Below are 25,020 nucleotides of genomic sequence, written 5' to 3'. Positions count from 1 at the left end.
GTGTGTCCGTGGGAAATTTGAGTTCCCCATCTCTGTTTCATGAATGTGAGGGCTCAACAGAGCACCTGGTAAAGTGGCACTCAGAAGTTCCATGAACCAGTGACACCTCTGCGTGTGGCCTAAATGTCAGGTTGGCCAGAAAAACCTCAGAGAAGTGATGTATTTTATACCATCAACTTTTACTTCCTGAGTTTGTAGTTACATGATCATTTTCAGAAATTCTAATAAGATTGCTTGTACAGGAATAATAGCTATAATTTCTCCCCCATTTTTTTTTTTCAAACTAGATTGATAAATTTTCTCAAGTCATGATTTTCTGGCTGTAAAGCTGGAAGCCTGATCCACTTGTTGATCCCTTCTTCCAGATTGGGAAACTCACATGCAAAGAGGATTAATAACTCGCAGCAGCTCCCAGGCAGTGTTGTCTGCAGGAGTGCTGCCTTCATCTTCCAGACTTTGTTTTTCAGCCTAAGAACAATGCGAAGTCATCAGTAAGGTTTTAAGTAAGGGAGTGGCAAGCTGGAGTTTATGCACGTTTCACTCTCTGTGCACAGTCTGGGGAAAACGGTCCAGAGGGAGGCAAGTGGAGTTCAGGACACTCAACCATCCCCATCCCAGCCCTGCTGTACTTTGGCTGAGCTTTCGGACCGATTTTGTTTTATCATCGACTCTTCTCCTGACCTGGGGCGGGGGGTGTTATTCATCAGCTGTAGTACAAACCACGAATGCTTTTTTTTTTTTTTCTGTCAACTTTACTGTCTTCTACCACAACATTTTGGGTTGCAGCACCCTTAATGTGCTAGGGAAGCGAACCTGAGCATAACTTGTAGGCCGTCAGAGCTAATTGCTTTCTCAGTGTGAGAATGAATGCTGTGGTATTTCTCAGGATGAGCCGGGGGCCTACCTTTAAACCCCAAGTACAACAGGAACCTGTCAAGTTATTTTCCTCCTGCCTTCCTCTGAGTCACTTTTGCCCTTCAAGCTGTCCCCAAGCTCAATCCAGTCTACCTCTTTAGAATCTCAAGTTCAGCAGCGCAGCCCAAAGGGGTCTTTCTGAAATGTAAACCACACCCTTAACTTTGGTTTACAACTTTTCAAAGGCTCTCCACTGCCCTGGGAAGAAAGTTCGGGGTTCTTCAAACAGCTTCTAAACCAACTCTGTCCCAGTTCCTCTGGTACCCCAGTCTCCCTGTATGGTCTCCAGGGTGTCCTGCTTCCTCACACCTGTCTGGCCCCTGACCCCAGTGGATGTGAGCAGACGACAGCAGCCCGCTTTTCAGGACTGCTCTGATGATTCTGTGTACTTCCAGAGCAGAGCCCTGACCTCAGCTCCGATCACAGGATTTGCTTTTTTCAAATCATTTAGATTTGTTTTTATTTGGAAGGCAGAATTACAGAGAGAAGAAGAGACAGAAAGAGGATGTTTCATCAACTGGTTAACTCGGCTAGTAGCTATAACAGCCAGAGTTGAGCTGATCTGAAGCCAGGAGCCAGGAGCTTCCTCCAGGTCTCCCATGTGAGTGCAGAATTTCAAAGGTTTGGTCCATAGACTGGTCCTTAGACTGCTATGCCACAATGCAAGCTCCTGAGAACAAGTTTTTTTTTTTTTTTTAAGTTTTATTTATTTTTATTGGAAAGGCACATATACAGAGAGGAAGATTTTCCATCCGGTGGTTCACTCCCCAAGTGATCACAATGGATGGAGCTGTGCCGATCTGAAGCCAGAAACCAGGAACTTTTCCAGGTCTCCCATGTGGTTGCAGAATCCCAAGGCTTTGGATTGTCCTCAACTGCTTTCCCAGGACACAAACAGGGAGCTGGATGGGAAGCAGGGCCACGGGGATTAGAATTGGCACCCATATGGGATTCCGGTGCGTTCAAGGAGAGGGTTTTAGCTAGGCCACCACACCAGGTCCCAATTACAAGGTTTTTTATTGGAGCTGCACTAATTAGCATTATCTAGGAACCAGAAACTTTAACCTGATATCCCAAATAAGGTGGTAGGGACTCCTGCTGTAGCCATTTGGGGAGTGAACCTGCAGGTGGAAAATTCTCTGTGTATCTCTCCCTCTATCTTTGAGATACATAATTCTTTGAAGAAAAAGCACTGTTTGAGGGCAGGCATTTGGCCTAGAGCTTAAGATGCCTCTTAGAGGGTCCCCCCCAATCCCGTGTCAGAGTACCTGGCTTTCAAGGCCCAGCTCCACTCCTGATTGCAACTTGCAGCAGATGTGCACCCTGGGAGACAACGGATGTGGGGCTGAATAGGAGTGGTGCAACTTTTCATTCCTTAACTAAGGTACCTAAGAGAAGCTTTTGGGAAAGAAATTTTCTTGGCTTAGTTTGGGGACTCACAGTTGAAGATCAGACAGCATCACTAGTTGGCTTCTGGTGAAGGCTGGCAGTGGTTGAGAGGATGCAGAAGAGCCCATACACAGAGCCCCTGGAAGCAGCAAGAAGCTATTGACTTCATTAACCAGCACTCTCAGGAGACTGCCTTGCAGAGGCAGCCCCTCAATGACCTGAAGACGTCCCTCTGCACCACCTGTTAGTACAATTAGACCCACCGCCACTCTAATCCATTACCCACTGGCATTAGTCCATTAGTGACTGATGTAAGACCTTGAGGTTGAAATGTCTTCATGAGTTTGGGGAGCCATATCCTAGTTAAATCCATAGCAGTGAACATTCTTACTTGCATAATCTTTATATCTTCATAATAGTACTTATTTCTGTTACCTTAGTTATTGGGCCTTTCCTGATGGCAAAATTAAGTTTGTGTAAGGCAACAAACAAAATGAGTATACGCTTAGAATCTAGAGGACAGGATTGGTAGGGGAATTGGGATGCTCCCCTGTTAGGCACAGTTCTTGTTTTTGAGTGCAAAAGCCAGGGGTTGGGAGTGGGCTAGACCTGAGGCTGGTCTGCTGCACCTGTTGACATACATGTGAGACAGGTCTGGGGACAGGCTGGGCAGGATCAATCCTTAGCATACACTGGTGTGTGTGAGAGCCAGGACAGGGTGCAGGCCAGCCTGGGTTGGACCGCAACGCCCACCAGTTCACAGGAGGGTTGGAGGTGTGCCAGGCTGTGCTGGGCTGCTGTACCCGCTAGTATTCACAAGAGCCAAGATCAGTGTAGGACAGCAGGTCTAGGCTGCAGCACCAGCTGACAAGTGCCAGAACTGGTGCGAATCATGTCAGGATAGACCGCAATATCCCCTGGCAGGCACAAGATCTGGAGCTTGGAATGTGCCTGGCAAGGGAACTGTGGACACTCCCCAGCAGGACAGTATTTATCATGGTGAGCACAAGAACCAGGGCTTGGGATGGGCCAGGCTGGACAAGGCAGCGGTGCCTATCAGCATATGTGAGGACTGGGTCTGGGGGTGGGGCAGACTGAGCTAAGCCACAGCACCAATGGTTGTACATGAGGCCAGATGGGATACAGACAGGGCTGGGCTGGGTTAGACCCCAGCAGAGACTGACATGCTCAAAAATTGGGGTTAGGAATGTTCCTCGTAGGGGTAATTGGGGATCATCCTGACTAGGCTGGGACCAGGCAGCTGCAGCCAATGGTATGTGTATTGGCTGGTGCAAGTGACAGGCTGCACCTGACCCTGCACTGGCTGGCACAGACAAGAGTCAAGACTGAGGTCACCCCAGATGAACTTTCTTGGGGGAACTCTCCAACTAGATTACTGGACTCAAACTCCGGTCACAAGGAAAATCGCAGGGTATGTGTTCCAACCTTGGAAGGCATGCTTCAAGACTGGGCCTCCTTAGTTGCTGATGCCTGTGTAGTGGACATGTCCCACCCACCTTCCTTCATACGTGACCCTCCAGTCAGAGGCTTATATGGCTGTACGTCCTTTTTGAGCATGTAGATAATAGTAAAAAGAAAATGAAAAAATTCACAAAGTTTGGAGAAGAAATGCAGTGAGCTCCTTTTGGAGGTGGTCCTGTGTTTCTTGCCATATCACATGGTTTCTTTATACTGGAGTATGTAAGTGAGAGCTGTTACTTTGAACAAACTTTTTTCGTGGTCTTTACAGTAATAAGTTCCCCTTTAGACAATGGTGACTCGTTGGTAGGTTATTCCCAAGGGGCTAAGAAATTCCTGTTCTGAAAAGTCCAGAAAGTCTTTGGGTGGCTGGCTGTTTCATTTTTGGTTTTCTTTTCACTTAGACGGTCACACTTATTTTTCTGTCTTTTGCTCTACCCACCGACTGCTCCCCTAGGCATAGTAGATGCTTTGAGGTAATGAAACTCTGTGATGCCCTACACCAGCCACGAGGGCACAAAGGGATTACACTTCTCTCCCATGCACCCTGAATGGTACCTGACACTCAGATCAGTGTGCTATCACTGTGCATTTCGGGGTTCAAGGAAATGATTATTAAGTCATAAGCTTAGAATTATCCTCGAGACGGAAATATTTTAGTTAGTTCTTTAACTTGTAATTTGAAAAACCAGAATTGAGATGTGAAGTGAACTGGCTTCTCTTAAAATTTTTTCAGTGAAGCAATTACAGAAGTGACTTTTCCCAGATGATCTGGCTAGACATGGCTTAGAGATAACATTTCTTAGGAAGAATGTTTGGTCTGATTACTTGTGGCAGCTGTTGTTAAATGTATTTTGTAACTAAGCAGCCTGTAAATGAGTATTTGTGTGCTTGCCCTGTACTGCGCTTTAATATATATATGTACTGGGAACAGAATTGTCTACCTTTACACCAAGAAGGTTGGAAAGGCACTGAAATCTGCATGTGGCGTGTGCCCAGACCAACTGCAAGGGGTTTGTCTAAGACAAAATAATAATAATAATAATAATAATAATAATAATAATATGTCCGCAGGGCCGATGGTGGCTCCACATGTGCTGAATGTGTCTGTGACAGGAGCAAGCGGGCTTTCCTCACTGAGGCGCAGAAAATCATTGTGAAAGTGTTGAAGGCACAAGCACAGTCAGAAAGCTAAATAAAAGCATGAAACTTTTTGAGTAATTAAAAATAATTCAAAAAGTTAAAAAAAAAGCTGCTAAAAATGTTTGAGGAGTTGCCTGAGAAGGAAGAAGACATTATTATAAACAACAGCTACTTAAAACAAAAAACAAACGGGAAACCTTTTTATTCCTCTTCAACATTGGTGGAAGATTTTGTTAATCGGTGGAATTTTGGTTCTTCAATATTTAGTCTTCAGAAAGTTCATAGAGAATGCATACTGTAGAATATGATGCACAGATTTTTAAAATATTTGTGATATTTGGCCTAGTGGTTGAGATCCTGCATCCAGCGTGGGTGCCTGGGTCCCAGCGCTGCTCCCAGCTCCTCATTCCAGCTTCCTGCTAGTGCAGGCCCAGGGAGGCCACAGGTGATGGCTCACATAGCTGGGTTCCTGCCACCCCAGAGTGAGACCTGGATTGAGTTCATAAAGAATGAACTCACGTGGCACTTTATTTGAAAGGTTCCCCCAAAGAGGATGCAAGTATCCTCACAGTTTGACCAAAAACCATCCCACAGAAAAGTGAACTTTAAATTTCATTCCCTTTTGGTTGTCCGTTTTTTTTTTCTTTTTTTTAAACTTCATACTGATGTTCTCATTTCTTTGTTTAATAAATATTTTAGATATATGTTGTAAATGAGAAGTAAATGTTGAATTCTAAAATTTTAAATTTATTATAAAGTTTTTAAATTTTTATTTTTTTAGATGTATTTATTTTTCTTGGAAAGTCAGATTTACAGAGAGAAGGAGACAGATATTCTATCTGCTGGATCGGTCTCCAAGTGGCCACAATAGCTGGGGCTAAGCCAATCTGAAGCCAGGAGCCAGGAGCTTCTTCCAGTCTCCCACATGGATGCAGGGTCCCAAGGCTTTGGGCTGTCCTCGACTGCTTTCCCAGGCCACAAGCAGGGAGCTGGATGGGAAGCGGGGCTGGCGGAACACGAAGCAACACCTGTATGGGATCCCAGTGTGTGCAAATCAAGCACTTTAACCACTAGGCTGGGCCCTGATCTTTCTTTGAATATTCTCACTGTCCCCAAAGAAGCAGCTCAGGATTACCCCGCCCGTACATGTCTCAATCTCAGTGTTATTGTGGGGTCTTCCAGAGAGCACCTAGTGGGTGGCTGCTGATGATCCAGACTGTGCAGAAAGAGGTTTAGAGATGGGTTATCTGAGCTTCCGACCTAGGTAGTCACAGACCTGGGAGCAATTTGGATGTCTGATAATTAGCTTCCCTTCTGTGTCATCAAGAAAGATAAACTTACTTTTCCTTCAGTGGGGACTCCCAAGTGGCTTCTCACCCTTTTAAACCAAAGTCTTAGAATTGACTCTCTGTCCTCCCTGAACACCAACATTGCTCAGGTTGGTCCCTCTACAGGTTTGCTGTATCTAGCTCCCCACTCACCTGAAGGGCTGTAGTTGGAGAGTAAAGAACTGGCATCTTTCCTTTATTTTTGTTATTAATATTATTTTATGATATAGTTCCATAGGCTCTGGGAATTCCCTTTCCCTCTCTCAAAGTCCCCCTCCCCCATCACACTGTTTTCCCCTATATTATTACAATGATATAGTTCTTCATAAATAGTCATAAGTCCATCATTGTGGGCATGGACAATGCCAGAGTCCAGTATTGTATTTTTTTTACATTTTATTATTTTTTGAATTATTATTATCATTTTATGATATAGTTCCATAGGCTCCTGCTGTTTCCCTTATCCCAGCCCCAATCCCCCCCAACACACATACACACCTAGTTCCTCTGTATCATTACTAAAGTATAGTTCTTCATACACAGTCATATGTCCATCAGTGAGGGCATGGACAATGGCAGAGAGTCCAGCATCCTATTGTCAAGATAAAGTAAACGGTTTCATTGTAAGTCCATCTTTGTCTGGAAGTAGGAATGCATACTACATTGTATCCTCACATCTGGATATGTTAGTCTCCATTTCACAGCTACTGTACATCCCCTCAAATGAAAAGTCATAATACAAAATCAACAATAGAAAGAAAAATAGAAATTTACAGTGCCATGAAGTTAAATAACATGTTACTAGATAGCCAGTCTCCATTACACAACTACTATGCATTTTCTTAAATGAAAAGCCACAAAACAAAATCAACATCAGTAAGAAAAAAGAAATTAACATCATGAAGTTAAATAACATGCTACTAAAAGACTAACGTGTAGCTGAAGAAATGAAAATCAAGAACTTTCTTGAAGAAAATGATGCTACTGTATGATCTACGAGTCATTGAATTACTTAATCAGAAGAAAGTGTTTTGAAGAGATGAAACTAACAATACATGAAAACCCATGTGATAGGGCCCGGCGCGGTGGCGCAAGTGGTTAAAGGTCCTCGCCTTGCACGCCCGGGATCCCATATGGGCGCCGGTTCTAATCCCAGCAGCCCCGCTTCCCTTCCAGCTCCCTGCCTGTGGCCCGGGAGAGCAGTCGAGGATGGCCCAAAGCTTTGGGACCCTGCACCCGCGTGGGAGACTGGAAGAGCCTCCTGGCTTCGGATTGGCATAGTATCGGCCCGTTGCGCTCACTTGGGGAGTGAATCATCGGACGGAGGATCTTCCTCTCTGTCTCTCCTCTCTGTATACCCGCCTTTCCAATGAAAAAATAATAAAAATAAATCTAAAAAAAAAAACCCATGTGATATAGTTTCCACTGATTTTTGTTGGTGAAATGTGTCTCTTCTAGACAACAAATAGATGGGTTTTGTTTTTTAATCCAGTGTACTAATCTATGATGTTTGATTGAGCTTAAGCCATTTACATTCAGGGTTAATATGTATGAGTGGTACTTTGGTCCTGTCATTTTAGGAATGGGTTGATCATAGGTTTAGTCTTCTGTTGTCATTTTACTGGGATATTCTTCACATTTGCCTGTGGTTTTGTTTGGTGCTATTCCTCTTCTCTGTCAAGAGAACATCTTGAAGTATGAATTGTAGGGCAGGTTTGGAAGAGGCAAATTCTTTTAACTTTTCTTTACTGTGGAAGAATTTTATTTCATTTTCAAAGACAAAAGAAAGCTTTGCTGGATATGTTATCCTAGGTCGATAATTTTTTGCTTTTAGAATCTGGAATATGTCATTCCATTTTCTTCTTGCCTATAGAATTTCTTGTGAGAGATCTCCTGTGAGTTCAATTGGCATCCCTTTATATGCCAATTGATTTTTTTTCACGTGTACATTTAAGGATCTTTTCCTTATGTTCAATTTAAGAGAGCTTAATCATCATGTGTCTTGGTGAAGATTGCTTTTGATCAGGACTATTGGGAGTTCTGTGCCCCTCCTGGATCTTGTTTCCCAATTCTTTCTCTAGATTAGGGAAATTTTCCTTTATTATTTCATGAAATATATTTATAAAACCAGTTTCTCTTTCTGCCCCTTCTGGGACTCCCATAACTCTTACATTAGGCCTCTTAATAGTGTCTTTCAACTCTTGAATACTTTTTTTGTCCTGATCCAGCTCTGCTTCCAGCTTTTTGTTTGCTTCCCCCTGGTGACAGGAAATATCTTCCAATTCTGAGATTCTTTCTTCTGCTTGCTTCATTCTATTTTGGAGACTCTCCACTATACTTTTAATTTGCTCTATTGTGTTCTTAATTTCTGATATATCAGCCTTGATTTGCTTTCATTGCTGCTATTGCTTAAATTATCCCTTAAATTCTGGGCCCGGCGTGGTGGCACAGTGGTTAAGGTCCTCACCGTGCATGCCAGGATCCCATATGGATGCCGGTTCTATTCCCGGCGGCCCTGCTTCCCATCCAGCTCCCTGCTTGTGGCCTGGGAAAGCAGTCAAGGACAGCCCAAAGCTTTGGGACCCTGTACCCGCGTGGGAGACCTGGAAGAAGCTCCTGGCTTCGGATCAGCATAGCATTGGCCGTTGCGCTCACTTGGGGAGTGAATCATCGGACGGAAGATCTTTCTCTCTGTCTCTCCTCTCTGTATATCTGCCTTTCCAATAAAAATAAAATAAATCTTTAAAAAGAATATTCCTTAAATTCTTTGACTCTTGTATGTGCTTCTCATTGTTGATTAGAAGCTTTAAAATGAGTTTTCTGAATTCTGTGTCCCCCATTTTCTTGATATCTTTTTCAGTTAACTCTGAGGTTGGCATAGGGTTTTGCTTCTTTGCAGGGGAGTTTTCAATAATATTCATTGTGCCTTTGTCTCTTCTTTTGCTCTTGGTCATTGTACTTCTGGTTAGCAGTAGCAGAGTTTTCTCCCTGAGGCAGGTTTCTAAGCTGTGTCACCCACAGGTCTACTGTTCGATTTTACTTATTGCAGTTGGTACAAATTCTTTGTTTACAGCCAATTGTGCCACTCCTTCCAGTGAGTTCCAGGTCTGGGTTCTTATGTTAGATTTCCACAAAGAACTCCGTAGTCCCAACTCCTGGCTCACCAATCTCCACCTCTTGTGATACTGTGCTGAGGCTGCACTGTTGCCTGTACAACCTTTCTCCCACTTCCTGTTGGGGCAGGTCCCAGGATTAGGGAGACACCAGGTGTCCTATATAGCTAGGTTGTTGGTGGTGCTGATCTTGCCAGAACCTGTTGGACGTTAGATCTGGGTGCCACATGGACCTATTTTTACCTGTACAATGTCACAGTCAGTATTATTTTCCTGCGGGACCAGTGCAATTCACAGAACTCAGTGAATTCTTAAGAACACAGCATATGTGTAGTTCACTGTTGCCCCTGAAGTCCTAAAACTTTTTCCACACTGTACAAAATGTCACCTGACGTGCCCCTACTAGAATTCTTGATCTGCTGACCATCAGGTCTGAGGGTTGTCTTGGGTGGAATCTGTAGAATGCCATGTTGCGGCAGTTCATTGAGTCAGAAATGAGTTCACTCCCAGCTCGCCATATGCTCAGTCCTTTCCCTTGTCTTTGCCTCCATAAGCAAAATGGTGCCCCATTCAGCTCTAGGGGGCTGACTGAGCTGTGAAATCCACTCTATTCTTGCACAGCCCGTCTGGAATCTGCTGCTCTGTCTTTGTTCCTGGTCAAATCAAATGGACCAGCAGGACAGTTCTTTGTCTGGGTTCACCCCCCAAGCTCTCAGTGAAAGTCCCTTCCCACCTGGTTGCTGGTGGAGTTCCAGCTGCTGGTGGAGTTCAGATCGCAGTTAGCTGAATGCCTCTGGAGCATCAGTCACTGCGACACCACACTGTTGTGTCTGCTGCTTCCCTGTGTCTGTCAGTCTCCACGTACCCCTCTGCTGTTGTTCTGTCCTCTCCTATTTCCTGGGATGTGTCCTCTCTGCTTCATGCTGATTAAATGTTTCTCCATTTGTTTAAACGTGTTCTTACTCTATTCTGCCATCTTGAGATTCTAGCATCGTATTGTCAAAATGTATTTCACAGTTTCGTTGGGAGTCTATCTTTGATCTGGAAATGGAGATGCATACTACATTGTTTCCTCACACCTGGATATGACACTGTTCATTACAGAGTTGTTTTGTGGCTTTTCATTTAAGAACTGACATTTTTTTCAAATTTTTTTTTATTATTATTGGAAAAGCAGATGTACAGTGAGGAGACACAGAGAGAAATCTTCCATCTGTTGGTTCACTCCTCACATGACCCTAATAACTGATCCGAAGCCGGAATCCAGGTCTCTTGCATGGATGCAGTATCCCAAGGACTTGGGGCATCCTCCACTGCTATCACAGGCCATAAGCAGGGAGCTGGATCAGAAGCAGAGCAACCAGGACACAAACTGGTGCCCACAAGAGATACTGGCACTTCAAGGTAGAGGATTAGCCTGTTGAGCCATGGCACCAGCCTTAAAACTGACGCTTATTGAACATCTGTTGTGTGCTACACACTGAGTGTGCATTGCTTGGAGCCAGCATTGTGGTGCAGTGTGTAAAGCTACTGCCTGCAGTGCTGGCATCCCATATGAGTGCCTGTTTGAGTCCTGCCTACTCCACTTCCAATCCAGTTCCTTAATAATGGTCGTGGGAAAGCAGTGAAAGATGGCCCACGTGACCTGGCCCTGACCACCCACTTGGAAGACACAGATGAAGCTCTTGACTCCTGGCTTCAACTTAAGTCTACCTCCAGCTATTGCAACCATTTAGGGGAGTGAACCAATAGATGAAAGATCTCTCCTTTCTCTCCCTCTTTGTAATTCTTTCAAAATAAGTAAACAAATTAAACAATTCTCAGTGGTCTTGTGAGATGGATATTACAACTTCTACTTCATAGAGGAGGTAGAAGTGGGGCTTCCGGGATTAGAACAGGCGCCCATATGGGATCCCAGTTCATTCAAGACGAGGACTTTAGCTCTAGGCCACGCCGCCAGGCCCAAGATCTAGAATTTAAGTAACTTTTCAACCTCATGAACCTTTGACAGACAGTGAAGTCTGGTGCTTGGCATTATGCCTGCTTGTCATCCCAGGTTAATACAAATGGTGGTATCCTGGAAGGAGAGATTGTGAATGTGCCTGTTGTTCTAAGCTGGGAAAAATTTGCAGGAGTCTTCCCAAAGTATCTCTTTCCCTAATTACATCTCTGGCTCCTGTGCTGATCAGTGGGTTATTTCTAGATTGTCTATTCCCACTTGGGCCCGTTGTGACCACATGAATACTTTGGTTGGCAGGCGGTGTCCCTGACTCCTGCAGGATGGCCCAATGGAACCAGCTGCAGCAGCTCGACACACGGTACCTGGAGCAGCTCCACCAGCTGTACAGTGACAGCTTCCCCATGGAGCTTCGGCAGTTTCTGGCCCCTTGGATCGAGAGTCAAGACTGGTGAGTGCTTCACAAGAAACTCCCCAGACTGGTAGGTTTGGGTTTGAGTCAAGACACCTGACCTGTTTTGGCCTCATGCTTTGCTTACTATATTTTTTTCTTTGTAAATATTTATTTATTTTTATTGGAAAGGTGAATATACAGAGAGGAGGAGAGATAGAGAGGAAGATCTTCTGTCCAATGATTCACTCCCCAAGTGACCACAACGGCTGGAGCTGAGCCAATCCGAAGCCAGAAACCAGGAGTTCTTCCTGGTCTGCCATGCAGGTGCAGGGTCCCAAGGCCCCGGGCCAATCCTCTACTGCTTTCCCAGGCCACAGGCAGGGAGCTGGATGGGAAGCGGGGCTGCCAGGACTAGAAGTGGCTCCATATGGGATCCCAGCGCGTGCAAGGCGAGGACTTTAACCACTACGCTATTGTGCCAGGCCCTTTGGTTACTATTTCATGAAAAACTTATGGGCATAGGTAATGGGAACTAGAGACCAGCAGGTAAAGCGGTACCTTTAGGGCCCGGCGCAGTGGCTTAGCGGCTAAAGTTCTTGCCTTGAACGCACAGGATACCATATTGGCACCGATTCTAATCCCAGTAGCCCCACTTTTCATCCAGTCCACGTGGGAGACCCGGAAGAGGCACCTGGCTTCGGATCAGCACAGCACCGGCCGTTGCAGTCATCTGGGGAGTGAATGGTCGGATGGAAGATCTTTTTCTCTTTCACTCCTCTATGTATATCTGCCTTTCCTATAAAAATGAATAAATTAAAAAAAAGAAGTACCTCTACTCTTTTTCTTTTTAAATTTAATTTATTTGGAAAGCAGAATTAGGGGAAAACACACACACACACACAAGCACGCCTTCTGCACAGATTGATTCCCCACATGGCCACAACTATAGAGCTGGGCCAGATCAAAGGTGGGAGCTAGGAGCTTCTTCCGGTCACTCATGTGGGTTCCGGGGTCCCCAGCATTTACACTCTCTTCCGCTGTTTTTTAGGGTGCACTGACAGGGAGTTGGGTTGGAAGTGGAGCAGTCGGGACATGAACCAGTGCTCATACGGGATGCTAATGTCCCAAGCAGCAGTTTTACTTACTGTGTCACACCACGCCACAATGCCGGCCCCTGGTCTTTTTAAGGTTTTCATTGTTGGAAGGACATTTGGGTGGGAGCTGGTGCTGTGGTGCTGTTAACCATTTATGGCACCAGTTCAGGTCTCAGTTGCTTCACTTCCAGTCCAGCTCCCTGCTAATCTGGGGTGGTGAGGCAGCAGGTGGAACATCTCTCTCTGTCTTCCCTTCTCTCTTGGTAACTCTGCCTTTGAAGTAAAAATAAATACATCTTTAAAAACTTTAAAACTTTTTAAAACTTTTTAAAGTTTGTTTTTGAGAGAGCAGGGATAAGGTTGATGCAGAGGAAAAAGAGCTCCCATCTTCTGGTTCATTCCCCAAATGCCTGTAACAAACTGCCTGGACCTGACCAAAACCAGGAGCAGAGAACTCATCCTGGGACGCCCAGGATGGTGATAGGAACTCCATTCCTTGAGCAGTTACCTGCTGCCTCAGGGGGTCTGTGTTAGGAAGCCGGAGCCAGGAGCCAGAGGCAGGATCTGAGCTGAGACACTACATGGAATGCAGATGTCTAAGTGCGGGGCCCAAAACTTCCTGCTCTTCCTCTGGGATGCTGGGGGTGGGGTGGGGTGTGTGTGTGTGTGTGTGTGTGTGTGTGTGTGTCTGTGTGTCTGTGTACACGCATGCGCATTGAGCTTTCAGTCATTCCTCACTGCTCTCTCTGCTAGGGCCTACGCGGCCAGCAAAGAGTCCCATGCCACCTTGGTGTTTCACAATCTCCTGGGTGAGATTGACCAGCAATATAGTCGTTTCCTGCAAGAGTCCAATGTCCTCTATCAGCACAATCTGCGCAGAATCAAGCAATTTCTCCAGGTAGGAGGGGCCCTGGGCCTGTTGCCTGTGGGAGGGTGGGGGTCTTTTTTATCTTTGGCTAAGTACTGAGAACCTGTCTCACCCTCTCAGTCAGAGGAGGGACATCAAGTGTTCTCAAGTCTCTCTACAGCCCTCTCACCCCAGGACATTTCTTTTTTTGTTTGTTTTCTTGCCCCCTGCACATTTCATCAGTCCCTTCTTTTGCAGCAATTGGCTGTTGGGTTAATCCCATGACACCTGTTAGCACCACTGGATTCCTCCCTTAGGACTGTTGACTGCTGCTGTTGAATGTTAAGAGCGTGCCCAGACTTGGATTCCTTGATGGAGCCCTCTGTTCTGAGACTTGGAGCAGTGTACCTGCTCTCAGACAGCACCAGCCTACTGTATCTGCCTGCCTGCTTCCTTCCTCCCTCTCATCAGCCAGGCTCTCAGTCTGTGGCTGCTTTGTTTTGCATCAGAACTGTAACTGGTTCCTCAGTTGGTGAGGAACTTCTCTGTGGTCAGCTGCTGCCCTTCACTTTTCTTCTGTCCGCCTACAGAGCAGGTACCTTGAGAAACCAATGGAGATTGCCCGCATTGTGGCCCGGTGCCTGTGGGAAGAGTCCCGACTCCTCCAGACGGCAGCCACTGCCGCTCAGGTAAGCCCCGAGAAGACCCAAAGCACTGCTAGGAGGAAGTGGAAAGTCACACAGCTAAGTCATGTGACAAAGCACACATTTTCCTAAATATCTGAGAAAGGAAGGAATAGACAAATAACCATAAAAATCCATTGGGAAATGTGCAGATACACAAGCCTAATCCCATCAAAACAGCCAATAGACACACTGGTTTTAGAAGTTCTATTTGGGAGCTGGCACTGTAGTGTGGTAGGTGAAACCTCCACCTGTGGTGCAAACATCCCGTCCAGGTGCCTGGTGCGAGTCTAAGCTGCTCTATTCTGAATGTGCTCGCTTGCTGATGGATCTTGGAAGGCAGTGAGAGATAACTGATGACCTGGAGTCCCTGCTAGTGGGAGACCCAGGAGAAGCTTCTGGCTTCTGGCTTTTGACTGGCCCAGCTCTGGCCATTGCCACCATTGGGAGAGTGAATCAGCAGATGGAAGATTTCACCCTTCCTCTGTCTCTTCTTCTCTCTCTGTAAATCTGTCTTTCAAAAACAAAAAAATCTTTTTTTAAAAATTCTGTTTGGAAGGACTTTCATGATATCTGTTTTTCCAGTGTCGTTCAGATTCTTTCCGAGTGTATAGAAAGACAGAAGCTGATTCCAGCTCATTTTATAAAGCAAGAATTATGGTCATGTCAAGACCTAAAAAATCACAAAATAATAAAAATGGTGGATATTTTTGCAAACTGAGAGGTCTACAAAACAGATTTTATCTTTTTTAAGATTTACTTATTTGAAAAGCAGAGTTTAGAGAGGGTTAGGGGAGGAAGCAAGAGACAAATCTTCTATCCATTGGTTCACTCCAAATGGCCACAGTGGTCAGAGCTGGGCTAGTATAAAGGCAGAAGTGTAAAAGTCTAAAGAGTTTTTTCTGGGTCTCCCTCATATGTACAGGGGTCTAAGGACTTGGGTCATCTGCTGTTGCATTTGTAAGCACATTAGCAAGGAGCTAGATTGGAAATGAAACTACTAGAGTTCGAACCAGCGCCCCTTTGGGAGGACGGCCCTGCAGATGGTGGCTTTACCCACTATACCTTGGCACTGGTCTCACAAATCATGTATTATATTCTAGGAATGCAGGGATGGTTCAACTTTATGAATTCTACTATAATTCATTAAATTAATAAGTTAAATAACAAAAACTTATTTTTATTGGGTTACACAATCCAGTAATTAATTCCAGTTTAAAAAAAAAAACAGAAGATTTATTTATGAGAAGGCAGAGCTTCAAAGACAGGGAAATTTTATGTGTACTGATTCATCCTCCAAATGGTTGCAACAACTGGGTCTGGCTCAGAAAGAAGGCAAGAGCCAGTAATTCCATGCTGGTTTCCCGTATGGCTGGCAAGGGCCCAAGCAATTTGGTCAGTAGCCTAAGGCCGAGTGGGTGATGACCAGCTTATGGGAGGAGGTGTTTATGATCCCTTAGGTCTGGCAGCTGGACCTTGGAAGAGCTGTTTGCCACGAGGGTCATTGTCACTGACTGTGTAGCCATAAGAGAACGCTTTTTCGTTTTTGTTTTGCTTTCCTTCTGTCTCTCTGTTTTTCTACTGGGAATGATGGTAGTACCAACTTCGATCGATCGATCGATGTGCCATGTAAAATGCTTAGGATAGAGCCTGACGCATACATATGAAATCACTAGTCATTGTTGCACTGCTGTCACCGTTATCAACTCCCTCATCACTGCTATGAGAAATGGCGCAAGAAATTTTAAACAAAGATGATAAGTGCGGATGTGGGTCAGGGCGCAGATAACAGTGATACCCCTCGCCATTCTATACTCTGAAGGCAGGAAATTGGCAGAGATGCCCTTGTTGATGCAAGACGCCCTAGAGGTTGCATTTTTATTCTATTTGAAAAATAGATATAAGATCTTCCATCCACATTTTTATTGCTGCAAGTGTCTGCAGTTGCTGGGGCTGGGACAGGCTGAAGCCAGGAGGCTGAGACACCACCTAGGTCTCCCTTGTGGGTGGAGGGACCCATGTACTTGAGCCATCATCTGCTGTCTCCCAGGGAATAGCACGAAATGGGATTGGATATAGTATCAGAACTTGAATCCAAGCACTCCAATATGAAATATAGCCATCACAAGAAGCAACTTAGCCACCGGGCCAAACTCCTGCCCTGTCATTAGGGTTATCTGTCATGGAGAACCTTTATGTTGCCATCTTATTCCACAAGATAAGAATGCTTGGTTGTGGGGCCCAGTGTCAGGGCATGGTAGAGTAAGCTGGTGCTTACATTGCTAGTGTCTAATAGGACTGTCAGTTCAGGTCCCAGAAATCCCATTTCAGATCTGGCTGCCTGCTCATGCACCTGAGAAAGCAGCGGAGCACGGCCTAAGTTTCTAGATGGCCCCATCCTGATAGGAGGTGCAGATGGAGTCCCAGTTCCAGGTTCCTGGCTTTGAACTGGGCCAGCCCTGGTCATTTGAACCATTTAGGGCGTGATCCAGTGGATGGAAGATCTGTCTCTTTTCTCTCTGTAAACCTTCCTTTCAAATAAAAAATAAATATATTTTAATTTTTATTTATTTATTTTAATATTTTTTTAAAAATAGGAAAAAATGGTTGAAATCAATTTGAATAGAGGCATTAATTGTACCAAGGGAGATGGGAGAGCAAAAAATGTCATAGATGTATTTTTTAAAAGATGTATTTATTTATTTATTTCAAATATCATAGTTACAGAGAAGGAGAGAAATGGATCTTCCATCTGTTGCTTCACTCCCCAGTTTACTGCAGTAGACAGCACTGAGGCAGGTTGAAGGCAGGAGCTTCTTCTGGGTCTCCCATGGGAATGACAGGGATCCAAACACTTGGGCTGTCTTCCACTGCTTTTCCCAGGCCATTAGGAGGGAGCTGGATGGGCAGTGGAGCATACACGGACCGGCTCTGCATCATGACCCATGCACATCGAGGCTATTTTTATTCCTCTAATCCAGGGTCACTGAAAACACAGTGACCATAGTCCAAATTTAAATAAGGTATTTTGGAACCCACGTCCCTTCATTCATGCATTGCCCATGGCTGCTTTCCTGCTGCAGTATTGTGACTAGATATTTGCAGTGGCATCTGTGTGACTCAGAGAGCTTAATTTTGCACCTCCCAGGTGCAAAAATTGCCACCCCTGACATGGAGTTCATGTGGGGTACTTATGGCCCTGACTCAGTCCTCACTGTTGTTGTCACTGTTCCACCATCTGGCATAGTTCTCAATGTCCAGAATATTCAGCATGAGGAAAGGCTCTTAGAGAAGAGCAGGGTAGATGTACCCCTTCTGCCCAGGGCTCTCAGGCTGGCTGGAACGAGGGAGTCACAGACACTCATAGCCAGACGAACACGGAGGAGGATGTGAGTCATTTTGTCTGAGGAAGTCGGGTGAGACTTGATAGGAGATAAACCTTTCAGCTGCGTTTCATGGCGAGTGGCTTCAGGTGGACTTAAGTAGAAGCACAGCCAGGCTGAGTGGGCAGTGTGCTTCAGGGGAGGTGCCTGTGGGGTGGAAAACAGAGCGGGCAGCCGGAGATGCCTCAGGAACCTGTGCAAAATATCTGGGTGCTGGGTCTAGATGTTGCACCATTAAGCAGGGAGGGACCAGTCAGATTGTCACAAGAGGTGTTTGAAGCTGGTTTCCGTGGGCAGTGATTGATCACATTCATGCTCTCGCTTCCAGAACAGCACAAATTAGAAATCCACCAGGAAGTTGAACATAGGTTAGCATATCAGCTGCACTATTTGTTGGAGAGCATCTTGGTTCAATTAGAACGCAAGGCTGGCAGCCACAGGGTTCGCTAGCGGAGTGTCTGCCAGCAGCTCCTTTCCACACAGTGCTTCAGAACCACAGAGACTGAGCATGGAGAGAGAAGCCTCTAGAACTGCTACTAGAATGAACAAAGGCTTGGCTCCTGCCCCAGGACTGCCCCAGGTCTGCCAGCATGAGGGGAGGCAGATGCCAGCTGACGTCCTAGTTCTTGGAAGATGTCTGTACATGAAGACTCTTTAGCTCATCCTCAACCATCAGATGGGTCACTCCCACCCAGGGGAGACTAAGTTGGGCTGGAGCTCACCTTCTCTAGACATCTCAGAGTATCTGCCCTGTTGAATGGGGACCCTGAGAAAGGGAGAGGATGGCCCCCTCTGAAGCCGGCATCTTGGGCTCGCTCCTTCTTTTTTTTCTTTTTTTTTAAAGATTTATTTTCATTGCAAAGTCAGATTTACAGAGAGAAGGAGAGACAGAAAAATGTTCTGTCCACTGATTTACTCCCTAAGAGGCCGCAATAGCCAGTGCTGAGCCAATCTGAAGACAGGAGTTTCTTTCAGGCCTCCCATACAGGTACAAGGTCCCCAAAACTTGGGCCATTCCCGACTGCTTTCCCAGGCTACAGCAGGGAGCTGGAAGGGAAGTGGCAGCTTCTATATGGGATCCTGCCACATGCAAGGTGAGGACTTTAGTCACTAGGCTACCATGCTGGGCCCATTGGACTCTCTTTTGGACACATCCAATAGCAACCTAGAGAACAGAGAACAAGTGAGAGAGGTTAGAAGTGAGGAAATCAACGGCAGGGCCAAGACCTAGACAACAATTTGAGGAACTACAGCTATAGAGTCAGGATGGACGTAAGGAAGAGATCAGACACCTGAGGATTCCTAGTGTGAAAACTGGGTCTTTTTTAAGATTTATTTATCTTTTTTGAAAGTCAGTTACAAATGGTTGTGATGGCCAGAGCTGGGCTGATCCGAAGCCAGGAGCCATGAGCTTCCTGTGACTCTCCCATGTGTGTGACAGGGACCCAAGCTCTGGAGCCATCATCTGCCTCCCAGAGTGTGCATTAGCAGGGAGCTGGTTTGGAGTAGCCAGGACTTGAACCTGGTACTCTGATAGGAGACGCAGGTATTCCAGGCAGTGACTTAGCTGCCACGTCACACACCTGCCCTGGGATGATTTCTTATGGTTCCACAGAAACGTGTCCAGCACCACATTGAAACAGGCATCAATGTCTGCTGTCATAAGTTGTCCCCGGGGTGGGAAATCTGGATTGTTCTCTTAGTTCTGGCTTTGACTCCAGCCAGAAGTTGTACCCGCAGATGGGAGCTCCTTTTCTTCTTTCTACCAGTCTCATTGTCTCTCAAATAAATAAATAAACATGCAAATATAAAAAGTAATAAAATTCTTTAAAATTGTGAATCTTGAATATTCTTACCCATAAGCTTTCCGTGTGTCAGCTTTCCTAGTTCAATTCATTGAGTAGGTTCATACTCTGGCCTGTGGGTGAAATGTTGGCCACGCAAGGGCTGGCATTTGGCATCAGCATGTTAATCCACCGCTTACATGGCTGCCATCCCAGTATCAGAGTGCAGCTTTGGGTCAGCTGCTCTGCTTATAATCCAGTTTCCTGCCAATGTACCTGAGAAGGTTGGGGAAGGTCAGCCCAGGTACTAGGGACCCTTATCACCTATGTGGGAAACCCAGGTAAAGTCTTCAGCTGCTGGCTTTGTCCTGGCCCCGCCCTGGCTGTGTGACTCCATGGAGTGAGACCCAGCGGCTGAAAGATCTCTCTGTCTCGCCTGCTGTCTCTGTTGTTCTGCCTTTCAAATACATGAGTCTTTGAATAAGATAACCAGTCACGCAGAACAGACCAAGAGGCTCACTTCACCACAGGCTGACAACACCAGTGAGTCTAGTTCCCTCCCGCTCGCTCACAGTGGCAGTGATGCCTGGAGCCCCCAGCAGGAAGGGCAGGATGGACAGGGGTATACTTCGTTCCAGGGGTCATGTGTTCAAATGCGCCTTAACTTCTCTTTGGCAGCAAGGAGGCCAGGCCAGCCATCCCACAGCCGCCGTGGTGACAGAGAAGCAGCAGATGCTGGAACAGCACCTGCAGGATGTGCGAAAGAGAGTGCAGGTGAAGCCACTGGGAAGGGGGTCTTTTCCTGGGGCTAGTGCGTGGAGGTCATCTGTGTGCACCTTTTTTGAGGTTTGAGTTTTGTTTTGGTTCCACTCAGAAACTTTTCCTTCTCCCTAAGGAAATCTTTTTTGGGGGGGTGTTTATCTTAAACAGGATCTAGAACAGAAAATGAAAGTGGTAGAGAATCTCCAGGACGACTTTGATTTCAACTACAAAACCCTCAAGAGTCAAGGAGGCAAGTGACTTAAAAAACATGAAAGTCTCCGATAGAGAGTGAGTTTGTGCATCGAGTTGCAGAATTTGTCCCGAATCTGTGTTCATAATTTACTGTGAGGGCTGGCCGTGGTGCTTAGGGGACCTCGTGGCTGAGAGGTTTACATTCTCTTAGGCCACGATCAAGGAGTGTCTCTTCCACAGACATGCAGGACCTGAATGGTAACAACCAGTCTGTGACCAGGCAGAAGATGCAGCAGCTGGAGCAGATGCTCACGGCGCTGGACCAGATGCGGAGGGTAAGTGCCCCGGACAGCCTCCCTGGCTGCCTTGTGCACACGTGGTATTTAGGCAGCTCGAGGCTGGACTTGACAGCTGGCTAAGACGTTCCTTCTCTGGGACTGACCAAAGCCAGCGGTCAGTGCTGAAGGAGGGAATGTCCTCTGACTTTGTTTTGGTCCCCACACCCCTAGAACATTGTGAGTGAGCTGGCGGGACTTTTGTCTGCCATGGAGTATGTGCAGAAAACCCTCACAGACGAAGAGCTGGCTGACTGGAAGAGGAGGCAGCAGATCGCATGCATCGGGGGCCCTCCCAACATCTGCCTCGATCGTCTCGAAAACTGGTAAGAGGGCGAAGAGAAGCTTCCCCTCTCCTAGAAGGCTGCATTAAACGATGGTCAAAATTGTAGGCCACAGAATTGGTATTGTGTCTAAGCTGGAGACCTTCACATAACTCCAGTTTAGTCCAGTAATGAAAACTTTTTACTGTATTTGAACAAATTAAAAAATACATATTTTGTTTATTTATTTGTGAGGCAGAGATAGAGAGTCAGAAAACTGCTCTCTGCTGTTTGTTTATTCCCCAAATGCCAGGCATCAGTTGGGACTGAAATGGGTTGGAGCAGGAGCCAAGAGGAACTCACTCTGGGTCTCCCAGTTAGTTGAGCCTTCCTCCCCGCTTCCCAGGGTCTGCAGAGGTAGGAAGCTGGAACTGGAAACCTGAGCCGAAACATTAACTCAAGCACTGGTGTGGGCCCTGGACATCCCCACTACTAGGCTAAAGCCCCGGTCATTTTAGTCATCTAAAACAACACATAGTCTTTATAAAGGAAATAGTTCAAATACAGAATGTTAGTAAGGAGGTGAAAAATCTTTTAACAGCTTATCGTTCAGAGGTACCAATAGTTAGCTAACATTTTCATGATCACCACTCTAGCCATCATCATGGCTATAGACATAAAGATAGGACTCCATGCAGTGTTATGTCAGCAGGATCATTGTTTAGATGTTACTCTGTAACCTTGGCCTCTAAACATTCTGTACAAGCTTAAGCTAAGAGAATCTCAACCCAAGAGGGATACAGTGAACATGAAACTGGAAATTTGAGACAACTCTATGTGAGAGTACTGAGTGCTACTCTGCCCTCGTAAGTGTTGTTTTACTGAAAGCTGTTTAAATGCTTCCTGTTCAGGGAGTCGGGAAGTTTGAGTTGTAGCATTGGGACAAAGGAAGCGACACCAGGGCATCAAGAGAGCTCAGAAATCCCTGCGGCAGGGCCTGGTGTGCCACACAATGGTGAAGTGGCAGCTTGGGACACCTGCATCCTCCCTGGGAATGGTTGGCATTCCAGTACCACCTACCCTGCTTCCCATCTTCCTTCCTGCTAATGTGCATCTTGGAGGTAGCAGCTGATGGCTCAAGGAGTTGGGTCCCTGCCCCTCAGATGGAGTTCCAGGCTTAGGGTTCCTGCCTGGTCCAGGCCTGGCTGTTGCAGACATCCTAGCTGAGTAACATAAAGAGGAAGTTAGCATAGCTGTCCCTCTCCTACATCTTTCTCTGGAATCTCCTGGTCCTTATGAAGCTGGTTGTGGATCATCAAAGAGAAACCCGAGCATGCCCACCCTTGGTGACAGACTTCAGCAATTTTGTTCCCCCACCTGCTCACTTTTTCCATACACTTGTTGTTCATACTTGAATCACTGTGTCATGTCCTTCGACCTACAGAGAGTTTGTGTGGAAATGCTCACGCAGTTGAATGCTTCTCTTGGGGGTCCAATGATGTAGGGGACTTGTGTGTTCTCAGACTGCCTAATCCCGCTTTTTCCATTATTGCTGCATTGTACATGGGCAGGTCAAGATGAGGAAGGGGCGTGCTAACTGCCACATGTCGTCATCTCTATCCGGGCTATAATGCTCATCACTCTGCTGTGATATTAGCGCCTCTTAGTGGTATGAGCCTTAATACTTCTTCCTCTTTGCTCAGCCCCCTCTTTGAAAGGTGACATTTCAGGGAGATGATTTAAAAAAAAAGAAAGAAAGAAAGAAAGAAAGAAAAGCAGAAGGGCTTATGTCGTGGTTCTGTGGGTTAAGGTGCTACATGTGGAGCTGACATATTATATTGAAGGGACAGGTTAAGGTTGAGATGCTTTACTTCCTATGCAGCTTCCTGCTAATGCACTTGGGAAGGCAGCAGATGATGGCTCAACTCCTGGAGCCCCTGCCACCTATGGGGGAGACCTATGTGGTTGCCTTTATCTTCTACTCTCCCAGGTAGACTTGGGTAACTGGTAGCCTTCTTATGTTATTGGTAGGATAACCTCGTTAGCAGAATCTCAACTTCAGACCCGCCAACAAATAAAGAAATTGGAAGAGCTGCAGCAGAAAGTGTCCTACAAGGGGGACCCCATCGTGCAGCACCGGCCCATGCTGGAGGAGAGGATTGTAGAGCTGTTTAGGAACTTGATGAAAAGGTAAGCCTTGACCTAAAAAAAAAAAAAAGCCAATCCAAAACAATGTAACAATGTGGGAGATGGGCCACCTGCCAGGGCTGGGGTGGGGTGGAGACCCCAGGGAGGGGTTGGAAGGTGGGCTGCCTGTGATGAGTGGTCCTCTCTCTCTGTCTCTCCTTCCAGTGCCTTTGTGGTTGAGCGGCAACCCTGCATGCCCATGCACCCTGACCGGCCGCTGGTCATCAAGACTGGCGTCCAGTTTACCACAAAAGTCAGGTGGGTCCCAGTACTTCCACATCCGCTAAATGTTCCACCGAGGGACTTACAGGGGCTTCTCGAGAAGGGAGTCTGATGGCCATCTGACTCATGCTCTCCGGGAGGCACAGGTGGCAGTGCCATGCTGTGGGCCTGGAATTTGTTGGCATAAACCAAGTGCTACTTGGTTGTGGTGGCAAAGGTGAAAGAGCAGTAGTTTTTTCCTGAAGGCTCCTGGGAGTGTTCCAGTGAGTCCAGGATATAGCTTCCCTTCTGCCCTCCAGAAGGGGCAAATTAATGTTGGCTATTTTCTGTTTTTTTCTCTCCCCAATATGTGTATTTAAAATGCTGAGAGGAGAGGTGGGAGACAGAGAGAGTAAGATACCCTTCATCCACTGATTCATTCCCCAAATGTCCGCAATAGCTGCCGCTGGCTGAGGTGAAAACCAAGTGCCTGGAACTTGGGGTACCCCGTGTAGGTGGAGGACCTAACCACTCATGGGATACAGATGTCCCAAGTAGTAACCCCATGGCAGTGCCAGGCTCCTGTCCCTGTTTTCTGTTCTTTGAGCCCACATGTCCTTGAAAGTCTTCAGGGAAAGAGTGAGGCTCAGTGATGGGAAAGCCGAGACGAGCTGGGCATAGGGGAGGTGGCCTCCTCAGGGAAGTGTTATCTTCGCCCTGGCATCAGCACAGGTGTGCTTGGATTTGGCCCCTCCCTGCTGTGGAATGGCCCTCCTCAGAAATGCAGCATGCTGTTGGGTTTCAGGTTTCGTAGAGAGAATGCCAGCCGCAGAGCCTGGGCTCCTGGCGCAGTTTTCGTGAAAGGGTTTTTATTACCCTCTTAGGGAACTCTCACAGCTGTGTCCAAATTCTTGGGCTTTTTCTCAGCTACCTCCTGGCCTGCAGGGGTGATGCTTAGTCTAATTTCCACCAAATTTCATGTTGGGTGGAAGAAAAATTTGGGATTGTGATTCGTTTGCCACTCAGAAATGGAGGGTAATGAACTTGGCATTTCTTCAGCCAGAATTTATGGGCGAAACCTGACTCTTTTGGTTGGATTTTTTTTTTCTTCTGACAGATTGCTAGTCAAATTTCCTGAATTGAATTACCAGCTTAAAATTAAAGTGTGCATTGACAAGTAAGTACCCCTAATCTCAGCTTTTTTTTTTTTTCAAATGAGGGACAGAGAAGTAAGAACTTTGAACTCAGAGACTTTACCTACATGCAGAGGACTTTGTTTTATGAATGGAAGTTCACAAAGGCTCCCCCCCGGTGTGTTGCCTGAATAAATCCCCCCCCAAAAAACTGCACAGATTTAAGATTGATCCGTGACCACCGATCTCTGTAACTTGTACAATGTGTTATATAAAACTTAGAATAATGGAAAGAACAGATTTTTTAAAAAAAAAACTTCCATCTTTCACTATATAATGGAATACTTTTAAAAATTTGTGAATATCTTTCAAATATGATTCATTTTCAGTTTATTTATTTAAAAAGGCAGAATTCTTGAGAGCAGAACTCCCATTCGC

General features: G+C 46.0%; 1 protein-coding gene across 5 annotated transcripts in view; it reads left to right on the top strand.

The window, feature by feature from the left end:
• Window positions 1–25,020, top strand: part of LOC121170050 (signal transducer and activator of transcription 3) — a 61,133-nt gene that overhangs the window by 21,798 nt on the left and 14,315 nt on the right. For 4 of the 5 annotated variants that reach the window (XM_041000935.1, XM_041000932.1, XM_041000937.1 and 1 more), the window contains exons 2-11: window positions 11,625–11,775; window positions 13,566–13,710; window positions 14,250–14,348; window positions 20,188–20,283; window positions 20,440–20,521; window positions 20,704–20,798; window positions 20,973–21,124; window positions 23,093–23,251; window positions 23,414–23,506; window positions 24,567–24,626. In XM_041000935.1, coding sequence (XP_040856869.1) covers window positions 11,648–11,775; window positions 13,566–13,710; window positions 14,250–14,348; window positions 20,188–20,283; window positions 20,440–20,521; window positions 20,704–20,798; window positions 20,973–21,124; window positions 23,093–23,251; window positions 23,414–23,506; window positions 24,567–24,626 — 1,109 coding nt within the window. In that variant the 5' untranslated portion in view covers window positions 11,625–11,647. The remainder of the gene's footprint in view (window positions 1–11,624; window positions 11,776–13,565; window positions 13,711–14,249; window positions 14,349–20,187; window positions 20,284–20,439; window positions 20,522–20,703; window positions 20,799–20,972; window positions 21,125–23,092; window positions 23,252–23,413; window positions 23,507–24,566; window positions 24,627–25,020) is intronic. The other variant, XM_041000933.1, reaches the window with a different exon arrangement.

Source organism: Ochotona curzoniae, unplaced genomic scaffold (assembly GCF_017591425.1).
Source record: "Ochotona curzoniae isolate NIBS_2020 unplaced genomic scaffold, NIBS_Ocur_1.0 scaffold_2453, whole genome shotgun sequence".
Taxonomy (NCBI): Eukaryota; Metazoa; Chordata; class Mammalia; order Lagomorpha; family Ochotonidae; genus Ochotona; species Ochotona curzoniae.
This window is presented reverse-complemented; position numbering and strand designations above follow the sequence as displayed.